General features: G+C 31.8%; 2 protein-coding genes across 2 annotated transcripts in view; both read left to right on the plus strand.

The window, feature by feature from the left end:
* Ccm3 (programmed cell death protein 10 Ccm3) overlaps positions 1-2886 on the plus strand; it is a 242381-nt gene extending 239495 nt beyond the window's left edge. Inside the window, exon 8 of the mRNA XM_080155504.1 lies at positions 1217-2886. Within this exon, the coding sequence (XP_080011630.1) occupies positions 1217-1321 (105 nt within the window). The 3' untranslated portion in view covers positions 1322-2886. The remainder of the gene's footprint in view (positions 1-1216) is intronic.
* On the plus strand, positions 2886-26824 carry LOC145326900 (uncharacterized). Its single transcript, XM_080170347.1, has 25 exons — positions 2886-2936; positions 3300-3365; positions 4008-4070; positions 4836-4984; positions 13161-13236; positions 13741-13947; positions 14605-14684; positions 15084-15202; positions 15628-15795; positions 16066-16196; positions 16467-16549; positions 17061-17160; positions 18037-18148; positions 19248-19408; positions 19699-19824; positions 20684-20833; positions 21046-21269; positions 21632-21761; positions 22064-22201; positions 22298-22373; positions 24757-24848; positions 25225-25355; positions 25703-25780; positions 26084-26167; positions 26655-26824. Exons 1-25 carry the CDS (start codon positions 2904-2906, stop codon positions 26791-26793), a joined length of 2916 nt encoding a protein of 971 aa, XP_080026473.1. The 5' UTR covers positions 2886-2903; the 3' UTR covers positions 26794-26824.
* The last annotated feature ends 759 nt before the right edge of the window (positions 26825-27583 follow it).

Below are 27583 nucleotides of genomic sequence, written 5' to 3' on the forward strand. Positions count from 1 at the left end.
AGGAAACAACTTCTTGAAACATAATTTTGCTATAATTGATGTTAAATTCTTAAAATGTTAAATAGCCATTTTAAGAATTTCTTGTACCAGCTGCTTAACGGCTAGAACTAGCGGAAACGGCTGGGAGTGGCCAAGAGTATGATGTGTAGATAGGGCTTGTGTCGTAGCTAGGGGTAGGTTTTTATGGGTGCTGAGCTCAAAAATACTTCCAAAAATAGTGGGGGCCCATCCATATGGCAGCTGGGAAACGGCTTCTGCTCAGCTGTTAGCCATTTTATAAGACTATTTAATGATATTTTTTAACAATAAGAATTTCGGTAAATTTAACTTCTTTCATTAATACCCATTTCTAATTAATTTTACTGGATATATTAATAATTTTTTTAATTGCTAGATTTAGCTGTTAAACAGCTAAAAACATTACTATATAGATTAAGTATTATTACTTATCTAAGAGAAAATAACTTCGTAAAAAAGGGTGAAGAAACTTGAATTAGTTGTATCAAATGTATGTTGCACAAGGTTGGTGATTGGGCATTTACCTTTATATAATCATTTCTACAGTAATATTTATTAATGCTTAAAGGTTTTTCAATGTTTTATTGCTATAAAACATCGAATTTAGGCACTTTACCAATTAAGAAAATATTATGAAAATATGAAATTTTAGCTAAGTTTCAAAGTATTTTCTAGACCAGTTGGCTTTTGTTTTTCTTCTCTATATGAATATACGAGTTGCATTGGGTAATAATAAGGCACAGGCTTTTTATTTTGAACGATTCTATCAACTACAAGCTGAGAAAATTGACTTTGAGTAGAGGTAGGTGAAATGTCCACCAAAAGGCCAAAATAGACCACTGTGGGATTGTCCAAAAACAAAACAATCCTATACCTACCATTTTGAACTGAACTTCAAAAATTTAAGATTTGTCAATGTCAATTATAAAAAATAAAATGGAATGTTAATGATTTACCTAGTTTGTTTTCTATTTAATTAAATGCTATTTAGATGTAAAATTAATTTAAGATAGTTGTCACATTTCGATAAAATATTGATTTTTAAATCTTTTTGGAAAGAATAAGTTGATACCTACGCACTTAGGGTTCAAGGGTACGTTGTTTTTAAAATAAATGCTTTCATCCACTGCAAATTAAATATTTTTCAGACCATTTTGTTTTTATCTTCTTTTATATGACCTGTTTTTAAATATTTTAGGAGTACTTTAAGGAGGGGCAGCCAACTGCAGTGTTTATGTCCGCTACATTTCTTATCCATCAAACCAACCTTGTCATGATTACTGTTAAAGAAAGATGCGAATAGATTAAGTTAAGGGAGTAGAGGAATGGTCCAATTTAAAAATGAATACCTAAAGTTTTCTATAAACACAATTAGATTATTAACTTATGTTATTAAAAACAAAAATGTTTCTTTAAAATTGTTATTCTTTGACATAACATGCTCTTTTATATTTAAATTCAATTCTGATTAATCTTTCAATGGAAGTCTTTTTCAATAGGGATCATAAACTCTAAATGTGTGGGTGTTAGTATAGAGAGGAGTATTTATAGTAGGTATATTTATATGCACTTTAATTAATATGTATAATATAATATACATAAGTATTATAGGTTTAGATAATGTAATATTTATTTTTAAAACTATTTTTTTTTCCCTTTAAGTACTAGAATGACAATCACGTCGCAAATTATTAAAATGTAGTTATTCTATTCTTTAGGTTTTGGAAATACATTTCTTTATTAGAGATTTTAGAAACTTTTTTAGGTCCATAAGTTTTGTTTTTAGTTTTTATTTGTTTGTCTTATTTTTATAATTAGAAAAGATATTTTGTGATTTAACAAAAATCATTCCAACATTTTTTATCAACCTAATTTATTAAAATATAAATTTTTTATTTCAAAACAGACTTTGCTTTTGTGATTTAAAAAATATGATTTATGGAAAGCATTTTTATTTTTTATGTATTATTAGTATGTTGATTATATTATGTTTTCTTATTTTATTATTACTTAGAAATTTACATAGTGTCAAAAAATAAAGTTATTTTAACACAATATTTATATTGTTTAATTTGTTACTACACTGAGAACAAGAGTTGTTAATTATATTTATAAAAAGTTTAGAACACCACAAGAAAAAAATTACTTAATAGGTATAGTAAGAGCCAAAGGAAAAACTAAAAATTTAAAGTAAGGTTAGAATATGTAAAGACAAGTCTTAAAGATCATGCCTAGTTTTAATGCAATTCTAAATACAGTGTATTTTTTTATGAGAACTTTTTTGAAAGCAATTTTACCCCACTTATAGATATCAGAATTTAAAGATTAATGGCTTGTTTTCTTTTTTAAGACAATTAATAGAAAGATAAAAAAGTATTTAAGTTTTTATTGAAAAAGAACAGTAAAATCAAAAATTCCAACTTAGGTGTCAACATCTAAAAATAGTTTTAGCGAATTTTTTTTTATGCTCAAATCTTCTACGTTTTGCAAGAATGGCTGCAAAACGCTTCAAAGTTGAGTTTTTGCAAAAGGTAGAAGATTTGAGTATAAGAAAAATGCGCTAAAACCATTTTAAGATGTTGACACCTAAGTTTTGAATTTTAGATTTTACTGTACTTTTTAAATAAAAACTTAAATATTTTTTTGTTGTTCTATTAATTGTCTTATAAAACGAAGAAGCCATTAATAATTAAATTCTGATAACTATAAGTTGGGTAAAATTGCTTTCATAAAAGTTCTCACACTGTTTAATATTTTTTTTGTCGTATTTGTTTCTCTACCGAAAATTAAATTACTACTTTCTCCATTTATTCCTTCCCTTATATTCTCATAAAATAGATAGATATTCTTTTTAGCCTCTTGTTTTCATATCAAGCTAATAAAAAATGACGGCTGCAGAAACAGTTTCTCCACCCGAGGTAATTATAGCAATATTTTCGTAAATTTACCATAAACAATTTTTATGAATATTAAACTTCGTTTTCCTGCAAGAACATAACAGATTCATATCAGAGTAATAAATAACATCTAAATTTTTTCTTTATATATTATGTTTATCGTATAAGAAGTAAGAGGTCAAACACAGATGACTTACGACTTGAGTTACAAAGAAGACCGTTATTAGTCAGTGGTTAATTTGGGGATTCTATCTCGTATAGGAGCTAAGTAATTAAAATAAATTACGCTTTTTCTCAGGACCAAAATAAATCTTCCTTAAATGAGGTTATCCTTTCTCAGACATAAAAAACACATTTAACTTATTTGAATATTTATATTTTTAGAAACCTACAACAGTCCCGACCAGAGTTCAGCTTTCAGATGACGCTACACTTGAACAATTACAGCAGGTTAATTAAAAATTAAATCAGCAGAAAGATTACATCCTTTTCTAAATTTTTGATAATGGTTAGAAAACCATATATTAAAGAAAAAAAATCAATACTAATATGTGATTATTTGAATTTCCCCACGCTTAAATTACAGGATCTGTAACTAAATTATTGTTGTTGATGATGGAATAGAATCAGAAAATCACAAGTAAAATATAAGGCCTGAAAAGTGTTATTAAATTTGAATTATGTATTCGAAAAGGACTATATAACTAAAGGCTTAATTCAAAAACATTTCTTTGGATCCTATTGTTTTATATCATTTCTATACACTTCAATCAATGTTTATCATGGGAGGGGGGGGGGGAGAACAATTTTTTTTAATGTGGGGGGGAGGGGTGGAAAAAATAAAGAGTAAATTGAGCCATAATTTAATCAAATAAAATAAGAAAACTATTATTAACTAAATGTATTTAGGAAAGAGGAGGAATATTTAATTTTTTTTAAATTTTTCACCTTGGGTAAAAAACTAGGTAGTGAAGAAAAAAAAAGAATTTTTTTAGCAGGGAAAAAATTAATTTTGTGGAGAATATACACCCCTGTCAATGTTATTTAAATGTCATCTATCTAAAATATATATGTATCTTATTTATTATAAAGAGTTGGAAAGAACAAGATGAATACATCAATTATCTGGAAGACAAAATACAAACTCTAAACAAAGTAAGTTCTTCTATTTCGTCAAATCTTGAACTAAATAACAAAGATATACCAAGAAAAGATTTTTTATCTAGAATAAAGATTTATTCTAAAGAACTAAAATAAATAGGTATACTTTCTATATGTATGTGCTAAAGATCTCTGTAAAAGCTAGTCTAGCTGGGTTTTGTTTTTAGAAAAATTGCTTTTTTGATCATGTTATAGCCTCATTTTGCACTTAGATTCTAGGAAGGTGCAACCATTTTAAATGTTAATCCCGAAAATTTATTTTTAAAAAAGTTTAATATGGTATTAAGAAAAGGGCAAATATTTAATAACTTAAAATTTCTACTAGTGGTTCACTCATATTACGTTTTAAACATTGTTTTATTGATTGATTAATTAGCCATAGTTTCTTAGGGTTTGGGCCTAAGTAGTCATGGAAACTATGGCTAATCAATCAATCAATCAACATTGTTTTTTTTCCATTCTATTAGCCAGAACAAAAACCTTGCATATTAAAAAATATTGGGGGGAGGAGGTATATTTTCGTGGTGATTCGTTCTAAGGTGTGTTGGGGGTTCCCCCGGCCCCATTTTAGTTGGGGGGGGGGGGGGGGGTGGCGTTAATTTATTTTTTGGTGACAGACATCTTTCTACTTCCTATACATTTCAACCAATTCGTAACGGCATTTTCAGAGATCTTTATCTACAGACACGAAAAAATAACTTCTTTATATTTTAGGATAGGTCACCTAAGTGTCCTGATCTTAATTGAATTTTTGTTAAGACAAGAGAAGAACGCAACCGAGCAGAAAGTACAAAGCGTGAACAGCTGTTGATAATGCGACTGACCGCCAAGGAACAAGAAATCCAGGAAATGAACACACAACTGGCGGAAATTAAAGCGGCACAGTCACCCACTTCTGCCTTGCTTAGGTATAAAACTAGCTAAAAGAAATTTACTTATTAGAAATAAGAAGACAATTTAATTTTAATCAACAACCCTGTTTTTCCTTTTTGAATGCTACCTGTTGCATAATTTCAGACACTGTAAGCTATCGACCTTTCCCTAACGCTAGATCCCACCTTTATTTTCCAGTGGTCTAATACCGCTGCCCATGTGTCGCTTTTAGTGTTTGTCGCACTTTAAAAATTCGGAGTGCTGTCACTTTTACCACTAGCAAAAATACAGCCACTGTGTTTTTGACAAAAAGTGGGTGTGTTTTTGTAAATTACGTTTTTAACTGTATTTTTTGGCAATATTTTTTATTCCACCGTCAAAATTACACCTTTACTATTGTCATAAACACAATTTTACTGTCATTTTCACATCCATGAAATTCAATGAGGCTGTCAAATTCACAGTTTTGATGACAAAAATTAATGCTTATAGTTAAATTAATCTACACAATAATAATAATAGGGGGGGGTACCAAAATTTAGAAATTAAAAAATATTTCTAAGAGGATAACGCTATTTAACTTAGAAAGTAAATAACATAAAAATTTAATGCTTTGTTCCAATTAAAGATATTTATGGCAGTTGCTTTAAAGAGGTACAATAAGGAACTGTGAAGAAACGCGGCAGAACCGTCGTTTCCCGCCAAATTTTGTTTTGCCTTTTCTCGCCAAATTAGACGATTTTCAATCATCTGAGATAAACTTTTCATAAAAATTTTCCCTTATATTTTCACTTGACACAACATTTAAAACATGCCAAATCTCAGAGCTGTAAATCTTTATTTGGTTGAGTTCCTTTGACTTTAAGTTTTGGTTTCAAAAAGTGTCCACCCCCTCCCTTTATATTTAGTATTTATTATTTCCATAACTTGACTTTTTATATAAATACGTAATTGTAAAAAAAAATAATTTCAAAATAATTTCAAATAGATGTTTAGAAAATAATTTCATAAGGGAAGGTATTCGGTAAAATATTCAATAATATACAATGGGTAAATAAAGGATGACAACGTCAATAAAAGTCAAGCTCTGACAATCGAACATTTACACTTGTAGAACTAGAATGTCATAACGGAATTAGCAGAATATAAAGGTACAAGTCTAAACAAAGTTGTAATTAAATTTGTTGCAAAATTGCGTAAAAACAATTACTTACATTTTTATTACTTAATTAAAGAGATGCTTCGCTTTATAATAGTGTACCTTGTCGTAATAGGAATCAGTATTCTAAAAATCAGATTATTAGGAAAAGGGGGGGGGGGTTAATGCAACCATTTCGGCCCTTAGAATTCGAATTTCGATCTGATATTTTGCATGAGTAATCCTTGGTAGGTCTATTTTCCCTAAATCGAACAAAAAGATGGAAAAGTAACGGCTGTCGGCTCAGCTGTTTAGTCGTTTTGTGCCTTTTTCAGGGTAAATCCATCATCAATTACGTAGGAATAAACTTTTTAAAATTTTGCTTTAATTCATGTTAAATGATAGCAATAACCATTTTCAAAACTTCTAGTACCAACAGCTACCGTCTAGAACCGTTTGATAGCGTTTTGGAGTGGAAAAGAGTATTGTGTGGAGATAGTTTTCGTGACTAATTTGCAATATAGAATATAGATATCCAAAAAATGGCAAAACGGCTGAGCCGCCAGCCGTCAGCCGGGTCTTTTCTAACTTTTAGTTCGATTTAGGGAAAATAGACCTACCAAGGATTACTCATGCAAAATTTCAGATGGAAATTCGAATTCTAAGTGCCATTTGCTCACTGATTACGAGATGGTTGCATACTCCCCCCCCCCCCCCCCTTATATCATGCTATAATTAAATCTAATCTTGTCTATGTATAAGTTACGAGGAATCTGAGAGAAATGGTTAGATTTGAAATTCTGTTTCAGTCAAATATTGTCTTCTGTATATAACACACACTTAGTGAAATAATAAACCAACACGTATATCAATTTTGTAAATATGAATTTGTGTAATCATTTACCTACTATGTTTCATGATATTAATGATCTGAGGGGTATAAAAATAAAGATTATTCAATGCTTTGCCATGCAAGCTTGTTTAACATTAAAACAAGGATGACAACATCCAAAAGAATGGATAATAGGAAACAATTTACTACAGAGCAGTGTTATACAATAAACATTTAACATGATAAATTAGGTAAAACAGGAAACCTTTAAAATCACGAAAACCTAAAAATCTAGGATTCGATTTAGCACCCCAAATAATAGACAGATAAACAAAACAATGTATAGATAAGATGGGCATATGTCATAGGAATCTTCACTAAAAATTTCAGCTGTTATCTTGTATAGAAGCCGAGAAAATCACGTTTCGCCCATAGCGTTACGGACAGACGGACGGACAAAGTGAATTATAGAGTAGCTTCGCTATTAAAAATAGCTAATCTCCCTTTATGTCATTAATTCTCTGCGGCGTGTGACAATTCAATGGATGTAGAATATACGTGGATATTATGACAGGGGAAAAATTGTCGTAAATTTGGGTTGGTAACATGGAATTCATTTATTAGTCAGATTGTTCATCTAGTAGGAGGGGAGAGGGTGAATGGGGGGTATCGTTATTTCAGCCCGTTTCGAATTTCACTTTATTAGATAACATTAAAATTTGGTGTAAAATCCAACTAATAATATATCCATTGACAATTTTGTGATAAATTTTCCCAGTACTCTCTTTTAAAGTTATTAGGTAATATTATTACATTAGAAATCTATTATAAAGATAACCTTTAAAAATATGTTGTCAAGGAGATTCAATCCTCCAATCAATATTTCAATAAAAATATTTGTTTAATTTTAGTGCTTCCATGGTTTCTTTCTTGTGCGCACAAAAGGGGGGGGGGGGGGTAATGCAACCATCTCGTAATTTTTTGGCTATTTTTAGGGCAAATATGTCATGAATTACGTAGGAATCAACTATTAAAAACATAGTTTTGCTTTAAATCATGTGAAAAAATTCAAAAAACATTTTGTAGATTTCTAGTTCCAGCAACTACCGGCTAGAACCGTTTGAAAACGTTTTGGAGTGGAAAAGAGTATTATGAGGAGATAGGTTTCCTGATGGATTTGCCTCGAAAAAAGCTTTAAAATGGCTTAACAGCTAAGCCGCCAGCCGTTAGCCATTACTTTTCCAACTGTTTGTTCAATTTGAGGAAAATAGACCTAGCAAGGTTACTCATGCAAAATTTCAGATCGAATTTCGAATTTTAAGTGCCATTTATACATTGATTACAAGATGGTTGCATTACCCCCCCCCCCCCCACCCACCCACCCCCCCCCCTTTAATCAAACAATAACAATAGACAATTTCAGATATTGTGTGTTCAAAATGAAATTTAACATTTATATTTGTATCATTGCATATTCTGTGCTAGTATATTTTATCCTGGAAAATCAATATACCTTGATCAGTTTTGTGTTACACACTTTGCTAACATTGATTACAGCATTTATTCTAGTTCTGCTTGTTATGTATTTCAATTCATTTCCACAAATAAAAGAGAACATTTTAATTTTTACAACCAAGCTGTTGATCTACACTCTTATTCTACCTTTACTCAGAGGCCTTGTTATTCACTTTTTCTTCTTATTTTACAAAGATTTGGTAGTGGATGGATTTACAAACAATTTTGGTGTAGCATGTACATTGTGGAATCCCATATTTACTCACTCCCCATACTACAATGCCCAAACTTTGATAGTCATCTGGAAAATATTTCTCTTAGCCTGCCCTGGTACATTCCTTACACTCAACACATCAACTATCAGAAGATTTAGTGTTGCCTTTATTATGATTCCTAATGTGATTCTGTTGATTGGTATTTATATATACGATTATGTTTGTCCAGCAAGGTTTATTAAGGTTGTGGTGGAAGAAAAGTTCAACCTTAAATTGGATTTTGACAAAAACTATCTAGATTCTCTTAAATCTGGAGTTCAGGGGTATCCTTTATTGATTTGTGTAGTGTTACTTTGTGAAATCTTTACTAGATTCATAGTGTTCCTAAGAGATAGGCGTAAACGTAAACTGAGAGAGTTAAGAGTTATGCCTACTATATCTGCATTGGTAGAATGGCAACATGTTGAAGAATCTTCAATAGAAAATAACCACCAACCATTAGAGAATTCAGAGGAACAGCTTCCAGCAGCCCAAATACCTAGTCAGACAGATATTTTTAAACAAACATCCTCAGATCACCTAAATCAAAATTCTTATGGCATGGTCATTCTACTCATGGTTTGTAACATGGTCTTCCCTCTGGGATTTGCAAAGTTTTGGTCTAGAAATCAAACATTTAGATTTATAATAGAACATGTGATGAATTATATGAATTATTGCACAATTTATGTTATCCCATTAGCATGGATTGTTACACAAGCCCATGTTAAAACATTTGTGATACATAAATATAAACAATTGAAGGCAACTTATGTAGGTGTTTGATTCTTTCAAAATCATATTATTGCTTTGATAAAGTAAAATTATGTAATTTTATGCTACATGTGTTTGAAATAGGATGATAGATTTGGTTTTATAAAGTTGGCTGTTTATAAAGTTACGATTAGGCTTTAGTATATAATTAGATGGAGTAGAGAATAAGTTTCAGTAAACTTTAGTAAAACTAATTAATCATCATTTTATGTTGTAAGTTAGTATACACTAGGTATATATTTTGTAATTAAGATTTAAATTATTGTTAGTTAGTAAATATTAGAATACGTGTGTAAATAAAATATGTGAAATTGGATTTTTTGTATTGAGTTATGAACAGAATTTGTTTGTTTAAAGAGAAATTCAAGAGACATATTATCTAAATCAGCCAATAGGAGAATACTAAAGGTACTTTCAAGACATCTCATTGGTTAAAACATTTTACAGATCTTGGTAGGTAAGAACAAGTTTTTTCATTTTGTTTGCATTATGAGACAGCTATTATTTGTCGCATATTTTATGATAAAGGTTTTTTTTTGTTAATTGATTTGTGTAAAAAAATGTAATGTGTATGACAAAACCTATAATAAGTTAGTAATGAAAAGTTGAATTTAATTGAATAAAGTTAATGTATGTAGTTTTTAAGCTTTTTAGTAGCGAAGCTACTCTATAATTCACTTTGTCCGTCCGTCAGTCCGTCAGTCAGTCCGTCAGTCAGTCCGTCAGTCCGTAACGCTATGGGGGAAATGGGATTTACTCAGCTCCTATAAAAGATAGAATGCTGAAATTTTTTGACAACATTCCCATCATTAAGGAGCACAATTGACTATAAAACATCATTGGCGTTCGGACCGATTTTTAGCAGGTTTTAGGCTATTTTTATATTTTTCACATTTTTCTCCATATCTTCAGTGTTTATGGTCCGATTTTCAAAATTTTTTCAGTTACAGATATCAAAATTAAATTTCCCGTCGTTTAAAGGAACAACCATGAAGGCCAGACTGCCTTTTCAGCAGGTTTTAGGCTATTTTTATATTTTTCACATTTTTCTCCATATCTTCAGTGTTTATGGTCCGATTTTCAAAATTTTTTCAGTTATAGATATCAAAATTAAATTTTCCGTCTTTTAAAGAAACAACCATGACGGCCAGACTGCCTTTTTAGCAGGTTTTAGGCTGTTATTTATATATTTAACATTTTTCTCCATATCTTCAGTGTTTATAGTCCGATTTTCAAAATTTTTCAGTTTTATATATCAAAATTAAATTTCCCGTCTTTTAAACAAAATAACCATGACGGCCAGACTGCCTTTTTAGCAGGTTTTAGGCTATTTTTATATATTTAACACTTTTTTCCATATCTTATTCTTCAGTGTATATGGTCCGATTTTCCAAATTTTTTAAGTTAAGGATTTAAAAATTAAATTTTTTGTCGTTTTAATAAAACAACTATGACGGCCAGACTGCCTTTTATCAGGTTTTTGGCTATTTTTATATGTTTTACATATTTCCCCATATCTTTGTATATTTTGATGCAATTTTCAAACTTTTATGGGATATCTGTATCAAAATAATTTTTCCCATTATAATTTACTTTGACCATCGTCATCATGCAAAATAAAACAAGGTTTCATGTTTATTTTATCCAATAAATCTATTCTTGATTTTAGTAAAAACCTTTTAAATCTACGTATTCCAATCGACGATTTTTTGTGCTTCGCTACTTATGGATGTTGTCATCCTTGTTTGGATTATAGTTCTTTTGGAAAGATAAAATCGAGTTAAAACAGTTTCCTCTAAATGAATATAAATACATATATATTAGGGCGGGTCGATTTACAATCTTTTTTGGATTTTCACATTAGTAGACATTGGCAGAGGTTACTGGGCCAATATAAAACAATGTGAAACTTGAAAGGGGATTTTAATCCAAAAACAACGCACGCGCTGTTTTTTAAATAATAGTGCTCCTAGTTTGAATAAGATCTCATTAAGTACCTAAAAACAGCTGATTTAGTCAAAATTGTTTATTTTGGTAGGTTATTTGATAATCATTTCAGGCTGAATTAATATTTTTCAAAACGGTTTTCAGATCTGTAATCAGCATTTCAATCAATGCGGTCATTTTGATATGCAACAGGCCTGTGTTTGAAGGAATTTCAATTTTTGGTTTTATAAGGGGGTGGGCACATTTTATACCCCCCGTGCGCCCGTTGTTTTTGTTTTTTCAAGTTTTACAGGGTTTTATATTGGCCCAGTAACCCTTGCCAATGTCTACTAATGTGAAATTCCAAAATCGACCCACCCTAATATATAATATACTTTTATTAGCGAAGTTACTCTATAATTTACTACGTAAGTCCGTAACGCTATTTGAAAAATGTGATTTTCTCGGCTTTTTATGATAGATAGCTGCAACTTCTTGTCAACATTCCCGTAATTATAGACCATAATCCTATTACACAAAGTAGTACGCGTTTTTTGCCTGCGGCAAATGATCTCATTAACCGCTAACATAGTTATTAACATTAAGGTTTATAACTATTTTGGGCAGAGTTGCGGATCCGCATTGATTGTATGCGGATCCGGATCCTCAAAATCTAGTCAGTGCGGATCCGACTCCGGATCCTTGACAATAAATTAAAATTATCAAATTTTTCAAAAAATATTTATTCATTAATCTCGAAGTCAAAAATACTTTTAATTTTTAAGTCTGAACCTAAACCTTAAAGATTGGCTCTCATCACGAGAATGTCTTTGTAAGTGACTATTTTATGTAAATTTAGGTAGATTTTTCCATAAATTTATACCCCAGGATCCGGATCCTTGGACTAAAAAACATGCGGATCCGGATCCACAACTCTGATTTTGGGGGAGGATATCTTCACCCTCCCAAGAGAAATCACCCATAGAAAAAAATTGGTTTTATACATATTGGTGGGATATTTGTAATTAACAAGAAATTTGACAGAATTTATCCCTTAAAAGATCCTTGATTATAATAGGGTGTGTCCTAAATTTTAGATGATTTTTTCGGCTTTTTTTTATATAAATTAGTGCAGTTGCAGATGATTTTTTGTGTCTTGTGTAGCATATGACAATTGACTTTTACAAGCTATTAGTCAGTTCATCCTAAGTGTAAAATACTAACTATTCATTTTTTTTTTGAATTTTTTTGTAAAGATCCATGATCAATGAATTTACCATCTTCTATTATTCTGTCTGTTTTTTGTCAGCGGCAAATGATCTCATTAACCGCTAAACCTACATGGTTCACCTTTACGGTGAACCTTCTTATAGGCCCAGGAAAGGTTTATAACTATTTTGGGGGAGGATATCTTCACCCTCCCAAGAGAAATCACCCTTAGAAAAAATAAGATTAGAGGATTTTTTTCCGGGTTTTTTTATATTCAAGTAGTGCAGTTGCAATGATTTTTTGTGTCTTGTGTAGCATATGACAATTGACTTTTACAAGCTATTAGGCAGTTCATCCTAAGTGTAAAATGCTAATTATTCATTTATTTTGAATTTTTTTGTAAAGATCCTATGATCAATGAATTTACCATCTTCTATTATTCTGTCTGTTTGTCTGTCGTATTTGATAAGAGAAGTTTGTATTTCTATTCTTCTCTACTTTTGTATTTAGTAATGTTTGATTTATCCTTCATTCGGAATTTACTCGATAATATTTTTTTATAGGAGTACATTGTTGGATCCAGCAGTGAATCTTGTTATTGATAAACTTACAAAACAGTGTGATAAACTAAAGAAAGAGGTAATTTTTGTAAGGGATCTAAAGGAATAAGACAATGGTTGATAAATTGATGTACATCCCCAATAATGATGCACAATTTCCCTCTTCTGTATAATACTGTTGTTGGTTCAAACGTTTAGACACTCAACTAAATGAATCAACCAATGCAAATTCTTTAAAAGTCCCCATAGTTGTTTAGTCAACGAATAAAAAAACGTTGGGGACTAGTGTAATAAACAGCTTATTTTCAATTTTGATTCAAATTAAGTTAATGGGTCTTCAGTGGTGCTCAACAGGGTACTTTATTTGAAAGCACCAAAAACTTCGCTGTCATTTAACATGATTGTTCTTCTTTATTACCCAGAGGTGAATTCTTTAAAAGATTTGCCTCACTAAAATCAGTTTGCCCCCATAAAATCAGTGAGGCTCACTAAAAATTTAGAGGGGACAATTTTGCCTCACTAAAATTTTAGTGGGGCAAAAAGATTTTAGTGAGGCAAAAGTTTCTTAAAGAATTCACCTCAGGTTGAAGAAAAAGACCAAGAGCTGGTGGCCTGGAAGTTTACCCCCGACTCTGCCTCTGGAAAGAGACTTATGGCCCGATGCCGGCAGCTTCACCAGGAGAATGAGGACCTGGGACGGATGATCGCCAGTGGCAAGCTCTCTAAACTGGAATCTGAATTGGCTCTGCAGAAAAATCTTACGGAAACCTTTAAACAGAATGAAGTAGAGGTGCGTTTATTTCTCTGATCACGTTCCTTAACACAAAATTTAAACCAAAACTTGTGGAAAATGTATTTTTTCCCGATGGAAAACAACTTAATAGTTAGACGTAGGGGTAATTTAAAAATAATTACTTCTAAAGTGATGCTCTTTGTTTGACCTTTCTTCCATATATAATAGTCACATGATGTTCTCTGTCTGTACCTTAAGATCTCGGTAGCAGCTAAACCGTTATGGTTCTTCTCTACAGTAAAGCTTCTTATAGGTACAGGGAAGTTTTATTACTATTTTCGGGGATGGTACTTACACCTTCCCAAAAGAAATCACTTCTGGAAACTCCTCTCCTTTCTCATAAGATTGATTGAAAGTGGATACTCGACATAACCACCCTCCCTCCAGCCCCTTCCTCAAAGTACTCATCAAAGAGGCCTCTAAGTGGTGTAACTGCTAATATACTAAAAAGTTATAATTACAGTTTTTAAACAATTTAGTTAAAAAATGGGGGGGGGGGGGGGGGGGGGGGTAAGAGATGAATTGTAATAAGAAGGAAAAATATACTATAAAAAAATTTTATGTTTGTTGTTTTAATGTTTACCCTGTCTTGGGGCCAATCCAATAATAAAAAAAAATAGTTTTAACTGGGTACTTATCTACTATTTTTAATAGATGGAAGATTTTATAGCAGAATTAGACGAAGATGTGGAGGGATTACAAAGCACTGTTGTTGTTCTACAACAACAACTCAAGTAAGAATAATATATACTACAGAGATAGGACAAAAAAAGATAAACAATTCGTTAGCTTAAAATTGTTGAAGGAAGTTTAACATGTTTATTGTTCTCGCCCTTTCACATAGTTCAGAAATTAAACTATTTACCTATTTCTTTTTGTTGTTGTTATATTTATCTGGACATAGAATTAAGGCGTTCAATTAAATAAACTTTCAATTCCTAGATTTTGAATATTTGAATATAGCCTAGGTATCAACTCTTAATTTTTTTTCATGTCAAAAGTTAACTGCACAACATAATTTGTGTAACTTTGTATCTTACAGGATTGAATAAAAGATCTCATTTTTTATATATTACATACATTAGTTGGATATTTTACACAATCATAGCTTTTCATACTAATTTAATTTTCAGAGAGGCCAAAGACGAGATCTCAAAGTTGAATGCTGAGCTTGGCAAAGACTCCACTACTGCTTCAGACAGGCGTGCATCCATGACTGAGAAGGAATTAACAGCAGCTGATGATAACACAGGCAGACAGAAATTGATATTAAAAGATCGAAGTTTTGATTTTAATATAAAACTTAATTTCAGTAATAGTTATTTGTCGCATTGTATTATAGACAGCTTTCCGCGTATATTAGAATGAAAAATTATAATCCCATAGGGGCCAAAGTCCCAGGCTAACAAAACTGGTATTGACTTTATCATTTTTATGTTAAATTTGTAGAAATGTCTGTGATATCATGCTATGCATACCTATTTTTTCAGTATTATATGGTTGAGAATTGGTTTTATCTAGCTGATATTAATCAGTTTTTAAGCCATACTGGAAAAGATACTAAAGACAATTACAGATTTGATGGGAGTAGTTAGGACAATACCCTCCGCAAAAAATCTTGTTCACGGTGGTTCACTATTTCATACTTATTTGTTATCAATTTTTATCTGACAACAGGAGAAGAAGAGGATCAAATGGAGGAGGAAGGAGAAGGTGATGAATCAGCTGATTTAGACATATCAGCTGATCAGTCAGAAAATAAGAGGAAATCCGCGAATAATGAAGACATTGATGATGACTTAGACCAAAGTGAGGCTAAAAGAACTAAACAAAGTGAATCTGATGAATAATTTTTTTTTGTATGAGTTTAAAAGTATTTTGTTACAAAAATGATGATTGTTATTTTTGCATTTATAAGTTAAAACAATTCTATTTATTGAATTCTAATCTACATGTTTTTTAAAGGCTCCACAAGAATAACTATCAAAAATAAATCCAAATTTACTAACTCTTACATAAAAACTATTTTGTAAAACCTAAATTTGTGTTATGAATAATAATACTCTTGTACCTACATACTATGTGCTATAATTGCAGAGATAGTGGATAGGTAACAAATCATGCGATGGTGGTTGGCGACGAGATTAGCGCTGCTGGCGGCGGTGATTGCTGCCATCGGCATTGGCAGCACAACTGCTGCCAAAAAAGGTGCTAAGTCTCTGGTGGAAACAGTAGCTGACAACAAAGTAAGATTTTAGTAGCAAACTTGCCATATAATTCATTTTGTATGTTCTTTATATGTAGAATGTAGTTAGGGTGTAGTGAAAGTCAATCAAATGAAATTTCTCGATCATCAATCATTAATGTTGCAAATCTTGCAGCTCCTTCAATGCTATTTCTCTACTTTTATTTTTACCCATTCAGTATTTACTTTATGCTGAGATGTTATCTGAAAAAGTAATGCTGAAAAAAAATTTTGTTTTATATCATCATTGATTAAAATAAAATCTGTTTAGGATCTGAAAAAGCTGTTGAGAACAAAAAACAATGTGATGATCTGTTATACCAAAAAGTCGGATGTTGCCGATTCTATTAAGAGGTACTTACTGTGAATTTGTTCTTTAAAAAAAAAAGACCAAGGAAATCTCCTAAAAAAAATGGGGGGGTGGGGTAATTTTTTTGTTTTGGGGGGGGTTGGAGGTGTCCCACCCCCCCAAGAAATTATCCTAAAACCACCACAGGACCAGTAGGTATATACCCTGAAGAGTAGAATCCAATCGATTCAGTGGTTACTGAGATCTTAAGCTTCAGACGGCGGACGGACGGACAGACAGACAGACGGACAGACATCATTCTACTTTCTACTTTAAAATAATAGATGTAAAAAAAATTGTAAAAGGAAAAAGAAAGAGAAACAAAATTATACATTTTGCCTCCAACGTTTTTGTTTGTCAAATGATGGGTTTATTTAAAATTTGTATTTTATCTTCATTATCGTATCTAAGGGTACCACTACTAGCTATTTTATTTTGTTTGCTTCTCTCTGATCTTAGAAAATGAAATGCGCAACTTTACATGTTAGTTGCACAAACCAATTGTTGTAATTTCAGTGTTCTAGACGAAGTATCTGCTGATGTTAAAGGTCTTGCCACTGTTGCAGTAGTTGATTGCAGCTTAAAAGAAGGAAAGAAAATTTGTAAAAAGATGAAGGTTCGTTTTTTTCAATTATTATTTTTGATCAGTTTCACCTCTCCTTTTTAGTTCATTTATAGTTTTTATCAAAAAGACTATACTCTAAAACTATGAGTATTTTTAAGAATTTTAATTGGTTGGATTAAAAAAGAAGTGATCAATCTTTTTATGTAATAAGTGGGGGGGTTTTAATGCAACAATCTCGTAATCAATGTATAAATGGCACTTAGAATTCGAATTATGATCTGAAATTTTGCATGAGTAATCCTTGGTAGATCTATTTTCCCTAAATCGAACAAATAGTTGAAAAAGTAACGGTTAACCGCTCAGCCGTTTAGCCGGTTTTTGGCTATTTTTAGGGCAAATCTGTCATAAATTACGTAGGAATCAACTTTTTGAAACATATTTTTGCTTTAAATCATGTGAAATAATACCTACAGAAAACATTTTTTAGATTTCTAGTACCAGCAACTACAGGCTAGTACCGTTTGAAAACGTTTTGGAGCGGAAAAGAGTATTATGTGAAGATAGGTTTCGTGATGGATTTGCCTTCAAAATAGCCACACAAAAAATGGCTGAACAGCCGTTAGCCGCTACTTTCCAAATTTTTGTTCGATTTAGGGAAAATAGACCTACCAAGGATTACTCATGCAAAATTTCAGATCGAAATTCGAATTCTAAGTGCCATTCATACATTGATTACGAGATGGTTGCATTAACCCCCCCCCCCCGGGCCCCCCCCCCTTTAATTCTATAGAAATGGTAACTTTTCAGCATCGTTGTCTTATCCTTTAGATCCCTGTTTATAACTCTAGGAATTCTAGAATGGGTCAGTCAAAGGCATTAATTGTCTTTTGTGTGTTATAATTTCTTATAGAGTTTTATTTTATTAAGGTAGAACCGTCAACCTATTCATTGAAACACTACAAGGACGGAGACTTCCACAAAGACTATGATAGAATGGAAACTGTTAAATCAATGACAAGATTTCTAAAGGATCCTGCAGGTAGCAAATTGTTGCAAGTTTAGCATTCTTAATTGCACAAATCAGGATTGGAATTTAACAAAAGCCATAATGGAATAAGCATATATAACATAACATACAAGTAATGGTAGAATAATATAATATTAAAGAAAAAAGGTTACTTACTAGGTGTTTGATATCCTTGTCTGTTTGTCAAGAAAATTTTTGTCTATTTGTCATAAATATTAATTTATATATATAAACATAGAGGTGATTTTTTTAACATTTTATTGATGGAAGACAATTGTTTCACTATTAAATAGATCATCAGTTCCAATTAAGATGTATAAAATAAGAGTTAAAAAATATATGTCTTTGCATTTTGAATCCTTTTAATAGACTAAATAATAAGCAAAAGTAAAGAAGTATGTGTAAAAAATTGTACCCCCTGCAGGGTTTTTTACAACTCATATCCTACATGGGCTTGGGGGGATTAGCTTCTTCTTGATATGAAAAAGGGGGAGGGTTTTAAAGGGTATTTTTAAAGAGAAATTAGGTCAAATTTTTTCATATGCAGTTACGATTTTGGTAATATTTATTATATAAAAAAATTACTGCTTTGGATATGGTTCACGTCATGCACTTTGAAAGAAGATAGGTATTTGTCTCTATGTGGGCACTTGCTGAAAATTTTATTATTGGTATTTAAAGTTTGTTACTGTATGTTAGATTTGAAAGCTTTTATTATTTCGAAGCTCTCTGTTAAGCAAACGTTACATTTTTTGGAATTTTGATTGTAAGGGTTTGCTCGTTTTTCAATTGACCATTTAATTTTATAGTTTGTGTTTCTTTGTCTTTGTGTTTTGATGAAATCAGATAGTCTTATCGGGTGGGTAAGCTGCAAAGAGCCCTATAAATCATTCAGTCCTTGTTAGAAATCCTCAAATAAAGCTAACATTATGTCACATATACTGAAAGATCTCGCTAACCACTTGATCTTTTACAATTAAGCATCTCATAGGTTCTGGGAACTTTTTTTGGGAGGGTACCTTCAATACCCTACCTCCTATAGAAATCACCCCTACAAAATAATACCCTCAAAAAATTTGAGACTAGTTTTAAAACATAATCAATCTTTTAGGAGACCTTCCATGGGATGAGGACCCCGCATCAAAGGACGTTGTCCATGTGACGAGTCCCAACCATCTGACTAAGATGTTGAAACAAGAAACAAAGCCAATCTTAGCCATGTTCTATGCACCCTGGTGCGGTCATTGCAAACGTCTAAAGCCAGATTTTCAGGTAGCTCAGAATTTTTTTAAAGAGTAAAATGGTTATTTTCATGGAATGGGCGGGCATGCATGATAAAAGTCGTTAGCTTTAAAGGAACAGTTTGTTTGAACGGTGTGATTGATAGAAAGAATTCCATTATTTTTCATTATTTTGAAGGCAATATTGATAACATAAAAATGATAGGTACCTAGCAAATTTTGATGATTAATATTTTACCCTTTGTATTGTTCCATTAGTTTAATTTATGATTTAGATTCCCCTAATTTTTTTTTCCCTTTTCTACTTTTTTTATATTTCAGACAGTAGCAAGTGAAGAGAAAGGGAAGGTTATATTAGCTGCTATGGATGTTAATCAACCGGATAATGCTCCGGTTAGCAGGAAATATAACATCACTGGATTCCCAACACTACTTTACTTTGATAAGGCATTACTTGCATTCTATTTTTATTAGCTATTATTTACCTACACCTAAACGTTATATCTTTTTATGGGTCCTATGACAAACGCAGGAGTCCCAAACGTCGGAGTGGACAAACGCAGGAGTGAAAACTTAACCTAACCTAACCTATTTTAGACCATCTTATAGGTTTTTAAAATGCCTAACCCCTGTTGGGGGCTTATTTGTACATTCATATCTTAACTTAACCTAATCTGTATAGAAATACTTAATTAAATTTAAATGGGGGAGGCGGATGTGCCACTTTTTGAAACCAAAACGAAAAGTCAAAGGAACTCAACTAAAAAAAAGAGTTACAGGTCTGAGATTTTGCATGGCAGTTGCTTTATAGGGTTACAATATGGAACAGTGAAGAAACGGCGGTGCAACCGCCGAAAACCGCCGAGAAATTGCAAAAAAAAATTCGGCGGTTTTCGGCGGTTGCGCCGCCGTTTCTTCACAGTCGAGTCGAGTTCCTTTGTTGTCTTTTAGTTTTGGTTTCAAAAAGTGGCACATCCGCCTCCCCCCTTTTAACACTCCTGCGTTTGTCCACTCTGACGTTTGGGACACCTGCGTTTGTCCTGGAACCTTTTTATGATCTCAATCAATAGTACGTTTAATTTGGATTAGGTACTTTTATTAAAATATTCCTTTAATTTTATATACCTACCTACCTAATTAAATTATCTTTAGAATTTGATAAGAATTTTTTTTTACTCCATTATTGAAAATTTAAAATAACATGATTTTTTTCATTTCAATACGTTACTCTCAACAATTTTTTCAAAGGGCTTAAGACTTTTAAAGTACTGCTTGATAAAAAATATAATGCAATAATACGATTAAGGGTAAGCTGCTATTCCCATACCAGGGAGGCAATAACAAGGACGATATCAAGAAGTTCCTGGCAAAGCCTAGCGCAGAGGCACCGCCACCAGAAAAATCGACAGAAGTAGCCTGGGCTGATGAACCAAGTTTAGTTAATCATTTAACGGAGGTATGGTCGATTAATTCCATTGTTAAAAGCAAACCCTCGAGTCCGTGTTATACTAAAGAGATAAAAAAAAACTGCTGTTACCTACATATATGATATTTAGTATCGGTTAGAAAAAAATCAATTAGAATTACATCTAGAACAATGAAATATTATTGTTAATCACAAACCTACAATTGGAAGAAAAATCATTGTAAAGATAAAATATTATCTAGGATACCTTCGACAGCTTTTTGAGTGAGAATCCAAGCGTTTTGGTCATGTTTTATGCGCCTTGGTGTGGTCATTGTAAGCGGGCGAAGCCACAATTTGTGGCGGCAGCCGCAAAAATGGCGGAACAAGGAATTAATGGAAAACTGGCGGCTGTGGATTGTACAAAGGAGACGAAGATTGGAGCTAGATTTGAAGTAAAAGGATACCCAACCATCAAATATTTCAAGTAAGTTTGAAAACAATAGCTGCGCTATTACGCCCCTAGCATCAGGGGGCCCTATTTTAGAAAGGTACGGTCCAGATCAAAACAAATATTATATAGGCTAAACCCATCCCGGGAACTAAGTGGTTAGCGAGATCTTAACGGAACTTGAATTTAGGTAAATATGTTTCACCTTACAAAAATAATACCTAATACCTACCTTTTTAAGTGTTAGATAATTTCTTCTGGCCAATAACAGCTTTATATTATACGCGTTTTTTTGGCTCTTTATTGATCTTGTAGGAAATACACATGATTTAACCCCCAAATTTTTTATTTAATTTTGATTTTTTTCTCTAATTAGTATACTAATAATATTAATAAAGGGATGGAGAAGTTGCATTTGACGCAGGACATGCAAGAGAAGAAAAGGAAATCTTAAAATTTATGGCGAATCCATCGGAGCCTCCCCCACCCCCTCCTCCAGAGCCGGCTTGGAGCGACTCCCCTTCAGAGGTAAGTTTTATTTGGCATTAAAAAAGAATCTACCATCTACATATGTCCCTTTACAATCATTCTACATAGTGAGGGAACTCAAAAACCTATTACAGACAACCCACCACTTGTATTTTCTATATTTATGAGCAAAGATATAGTTCTAATCACTCATTATCATACCAGAATGACATAGCTGCAGAAGAATTTATTTTCACCATTTCAGAAAACTACCAGACGTGTTACTTTTTTCTCTTAATTCACAGCCAACTCTGAATCTAAAAAGAGAGTAAAATTGGACGTTAAAAATTAGTATTTTTTAGGTTGTCCACTTGGATGAAGCAGGTTACAAACCCTTCCTGAAGAAGAAGAAACATGTGTTGGTCATGTTCTATGCCCCTTGGTGTGGCCATTGTAAACGGGCCAAGCCAGAGTTTGAAAAGGCGGCTGAATTTTTTAAGGTAGAGTATTATTAAGCCATAACCATTACTTTCTTTGCAATTTTTTTTGTTAAAATAAAATGCTTTTGGTATTATTTTAATAATTTGTTTTCTTAGGAAAATGTAAAAGTAGAGTTAGCTGCTGTGGATTGTACCGTAGAAAGAACTATTTGCTCATTAAATGATGTTAAGGGTAATTTTTTAGTAGTGATGGGAATCCGGATCCGGAATCCGAATCCGGAATCCGCTCAATTTTCGGCCAATTTTGGAATCCGAATCCGGAATCCGTTTTTTATAGCGGATTCCGGATTCTAAATTGGTAGGCTAAAATTACCGTCTTTTTTCTTACAACTCCCTCTGTTTGAAGGCAAAGATCAAAAAAAAAATTTCTACATAACAAATTTTAATAATTACTAATGTGATGTAAATGTTTTAGTTATGCTGGAAGTCATAACTTAAAACAAATCAAGGCTTCAACCAAGTAACATAGTGATAAATTAACGAAAAAAGCTATCCCTCTGTGACGGATGGCCTTTTAAAATACTGCTAGAATCCGGAATCCGAATCCGGAATCCGCCTAAAATAAGAATCCGGAATCCGCAAGAATCCGTCACTTTTTTTGACGGATTCCTTTAGAATCCGGAATCCGAATCCGGCCCAAAAATTCGACGGATTCCCATCCCTATTTTTTAGTCAAATTAAATATTTCATGAGTGTGATTTGGACTATAATTCTAATTTGTTGATTTCCAGCTATCAGAGAAATTTAGAAAGGGACAAATAATAATTTATGATCTTCATTAAAAAAATTCGCCAATACATGATTAGACAATAGACATAGATAAGTTAAACCCCGAACAAACATATTATGCAAATCTGAATTTTCAAAATAGCAGCTTTATTATTTATTTAGGATGATTTTACAATGAATATGAAATTTAGATGCCTCTTTTGGTTACAAAATTCCACTGTTATTGTTTAATTAATCAGCACCAATAAAGCACAAGATCTCAAAAACAGCATTTGGGGGAAATACTGGTGAACAAACATATTATGCAAATCCAAAACAAAGCAACAAAAAAAAGGTTTTTTGGCACTTTTCTTCTCTTTTAAAGATTGATTATGATAAAATAATAATTTTTTAAGGGATTTATGCATTTATTATGAAATATAGTATAAGGTAGAAATTAATGATTTTTCTAAATAAGAAATGTTTGAAAAAAAATAAATTCGATCCCTATCACTTTAGAGGACAGCTGCTGACCCCCAGTCTTATGGATGAACCTAAGTACATGTTAAAGATAAAAATTACCCTGAAAATTATACAAAAATGTTTTTTGGTGTGTTGAAAAAATCTATTTTAAAATCTTGATTTTGAGGATGATGACCTTTAAGATGCCCCTATTGGTGGTGATGGTGAGCCAAATGTTATCAAAGTGCATGTCCATGATCACAACTTATATATTAAACTATGATCCAATTTTTGTAGTTATAGCATCCTCCAGCCCAGCATTATTAAAAAAGAAAAGAATTGCAATTTTATTTACTTCAATTCATAAGGTGAATACTGTAGTTTTTAGAAGATGGTTATATTTCTTGTCGGAAGGCTCCATTGGAGGCTGCTATGACTAAAAAAAATGGTTCATAGGTTAATAGACAAAGTGTTGTAATGGGCATGTACTTAGATAACATTTGGTTCACCATCACCACCAACAGGAGCATCTGAAAGGTCATCATCCTCAAAATCAAGATTTTAAAATAGATTTTTTCAACACATAAAAAAATATTTTTGTGTATTTTTCAGGGTAATTTTTATTTTTAACATGTATTTAGGTTCATCCATAAGACTGGGGGTCAGCAGCTGTCCTCTAAAGTGATAGGGATCGAATTTATTTTTTTCAAACATTTCTTATTTAGAAAAATCATTAATTTCTACCTTTTACTATATTTCATAATAAATAATGCATAAATCCCTTTAAAAAATATTATTTTATCATAATCAATCTTTAAAAGAGGAGAAAAGTTCCAAAAAACCTTTTTTTGTTGCTTTGTTTTGGATTTGCATAATATGTTTGTTCACCAGTATTACCCCCAAATGCTGTTTTTGAGATCTTGTGCTTTATTGGTGCTGATTAATTAAAAAATAACAGTGGAATTTTGTAACCAAAAGAGGCATCTACATTTCATATTTATTGTAAAATCATCCTAAATGAATAATAAAGTTGCTATTTTGAAAATTCAGATTTGCATAATATGTTTGTTCGGGGTTTATATTAGAAATTTTAAGGATTTTGGGTAGTTAGTATATTCAATGAACGTAATTTGTGTTAATAAAATAGAATATACGTGGATTTTATGACAGGGGAAAATTTTCGTCAATTTAGGACATCGCTTATTGGTCAGTTCGTTCATCCAGTAGGATGGGAGAAGATGTGGTAAAGGAGGAGCTGAGGTCGTTATTTTAGTAAGCTACAAGTTTCACTTTATTAGAGGACATGATAATCTGGTATAAGATCTAAGTAATAATAAATCCATTTTAGCACCTGTCCTTTTTTCAATTAGTTTGTCTTATTTTAGGTTTTCCAACATTTGTTTATTTCAATTATTACAAGAATAAGAAGGAATACGATGGTGGCAGAACTTCTAAAGATTTTATTAAGTTTCTTCAGGTATGATTTTAATATACCTCTAGGTATAAATATCTTAAAATTTTTTGTTAAATGAAAAAAGTCTGAATACTTTTTTGACTTCATTTTATTTTGTATGCATCGCCCTTCTTAGCAAAATTGCTCAATAAACAGGGCATATCAGAATGTCCGATACGACACATATAAGTGAACCTTTTTTTATTTGCTGATTTAGAGATCAAAACTTACATAAATTACTCCCTAAAATTTTGTTGAAGTGACATTTTTACAATTACTGACAGATCTGTTGATCAAAATAGTGCAAACTTTTTCACATGGACAAAGTTTACAAATAAGCGGAATACTAAGAAATGTTAGCTTTCTGTCGTCGCAGGATGATATATATATTTGTATTCAGGATCCTGACCAAGAGCCAGCGCCTCCAGCTCCGCCCCCACCAGCAGAAACCGCTGAGGAGTTCTGGAAGACAATACCTGGAAACCTGTATGTTAAACATCTCAAAACTGATGAATTTGATACATTCTTAAAGTAAGTCTTAATTTTTTTCCATTCTTACATGAAACTAGCGACTTGCCATTTTGTCTCCTGAGAATATAAGTTTCACCTTCATCAATTGATTTTTTATTACTTGGATCTTACACCAGATTATCACGTATTTGAATAAAGTGAATCTTTTAGCTGGCTAAATTAACGATCCAACCCTTTACCCCATCCATTCCCCTCCTGGGATGAACGAACTGACCACTAAGTAATGTCTTTGTTAGTAACCTAAATTCCCAACAATTTTTCCCCTGACATAATATCCACGTATATAGTATAGTTCCTATAGAAAGAAATTATTAATTTATATGGTTTTTATAATTAATGTTATGAAGGTATAAAGACACAGTTCTGATAATGTTTTATGCTCCTTGGTGTGGACACTGCAAAGCTATGAAACCGGATTATGCCAAGTAAGTAGATTTACTGGATTTATAAATAATCATTCGTTTCACTAATAAATGTTAAAGTATCGTCTGCTAGCAAATTGCTTCCTTTCTGCCCTAAAAAGGAGAGCCCTATCATTTCAGTTGTTATTAAAAACTTAAGCCCCAGACAAAAATGATACAATGTTATACATATACTGATATAGTGTAATATCCTGGAGGGTAAATGTCATTGTCAATTTTACATTGGAGAATTTATTTTTAGCTATTTTCTTCTCAAATGTTTTGTTTCCTCAATTGCAATGATATAATTTAATTATAATGTTTTAGGGCAGCCCAGGAATTAACAGAAGCGAAGGTGGCCCACGTGCTAGCCACTGTGGATTGTACTCAAGAACCAGATATTGCCAATAGGTCAGGGATAAAGTCATTTGTAATGGGTTAAAATTCACCTTGAAAGTGTGTATGCTTGTGTGGCTTTTATAATAAGATGGAATCCTGGAACTTTTGATTTGTAGCTTTCAAGGATTTTTTGTATTTGACAAATACAATGCATCTTGGGGTTTTATTGAGTGAAAAAGTGTAAAATGAATATGAAAACTGTTATGTTTCACAGTATAGTAATGGGATAGGGTGTAAGTGCCGCAACTATAAAGAACCTTAGCCTATAAATATTTAACGTTGATTAAATGTAATACCAAGTGGAACTGAGAATGATCTAATCTACATTAAATCAAAAACACGGCGCAAATATTTATTTATTTTTTCTATTGTTTTAGTTTTTAGAAAGGGCAACGGCACATACGCCTCCCTCTTATTTGTGTAAAATTCTTACACTATTTCGATACATTGACATACTAGTTTAAATCCATTCACTTATACTTTAATCCCTGTGTCGCAGATTTAACATCCGTGGATATCCGACCCTGAAACTGTTCAGAAGAGGTCGCGAGGTCGAGACCTACTCAGGAGGCAGAAAGTTCAAGGATCTGTACAAATATGTCCAGGAAAAGGCGGCGGAATTAAGAAATGAATTGTAAAGGAAGAATCAAAATAATATCTATAGGATATGATTTATAAGAAAACAAAAAAATAATGAAGAAACATCTATTCATAAACACGGATTTGATATCTTTGATCTAATGACGTAATGTTAACTATGAAAGTATTTTTTAAAATTTTGAAGAGCGTCTTCCAGTGTACAGGTTTTTTTACGTTCAATTCTTTTTGTTTTTATCTAAAATTTTTTTAATTTACGGCAATTTTACTATGTTGTATCCAGTTTTGTAATAGAATATTAAATCTCTGTGATAACCTAAAGTGCCTATAATAATAGTAATACTGTTAACAAGTAAAACTTAATTTCTTTCTATCCTATACATTTCAAATTTTTAAAAATAGTTCAAAATTTTAATCATTTTATGTAAATACTCAATTTAAGTAGATTACTAATTTTTTTAAATGTTTTTAAATATAAAAACTTAATAAACATCTAACCTCTTAAATGCTAACTTATTTATGAGCTTTTTAATGCCAAGAAAAGTTGTAATTAACCGTGTAAATTTTAGGGAGAGAAATTTCAATTGAAAAATTATCATTTAGCCTCCAACCTTACTGCCATTAATAATTAATGTTAATAGAAGTTATTCTCTTTTTTTCATCGCTTTTTAGCATAATTGATACAATGGTACTTTCGTCAACAAAAATAGACTGAAATTTATAACTGACGGAAAAGTTGGAGGCAATTCTTTTTAAATGACTTCCCTTTGCGCCGTAAGTGACCGTGTATTATCAAAAATCCTCTAAAATACATGAAGTGGCTCTGTTGTG

The sequence above is a fragment of the Acartia tonsa genome, chromosome 1, assembly GCF_053477335.1.
Source record: "Acartia tonsa isolate MP-2025a chromosome 1, ASM5347733v1, whole genome shotgun sequence".
Lineage (NCBI taxonomy): Eukaryota > Metazoa > Arthropoda > Copepoda > Calanoida > Acartiidae > Acartia > Acartia tonsa.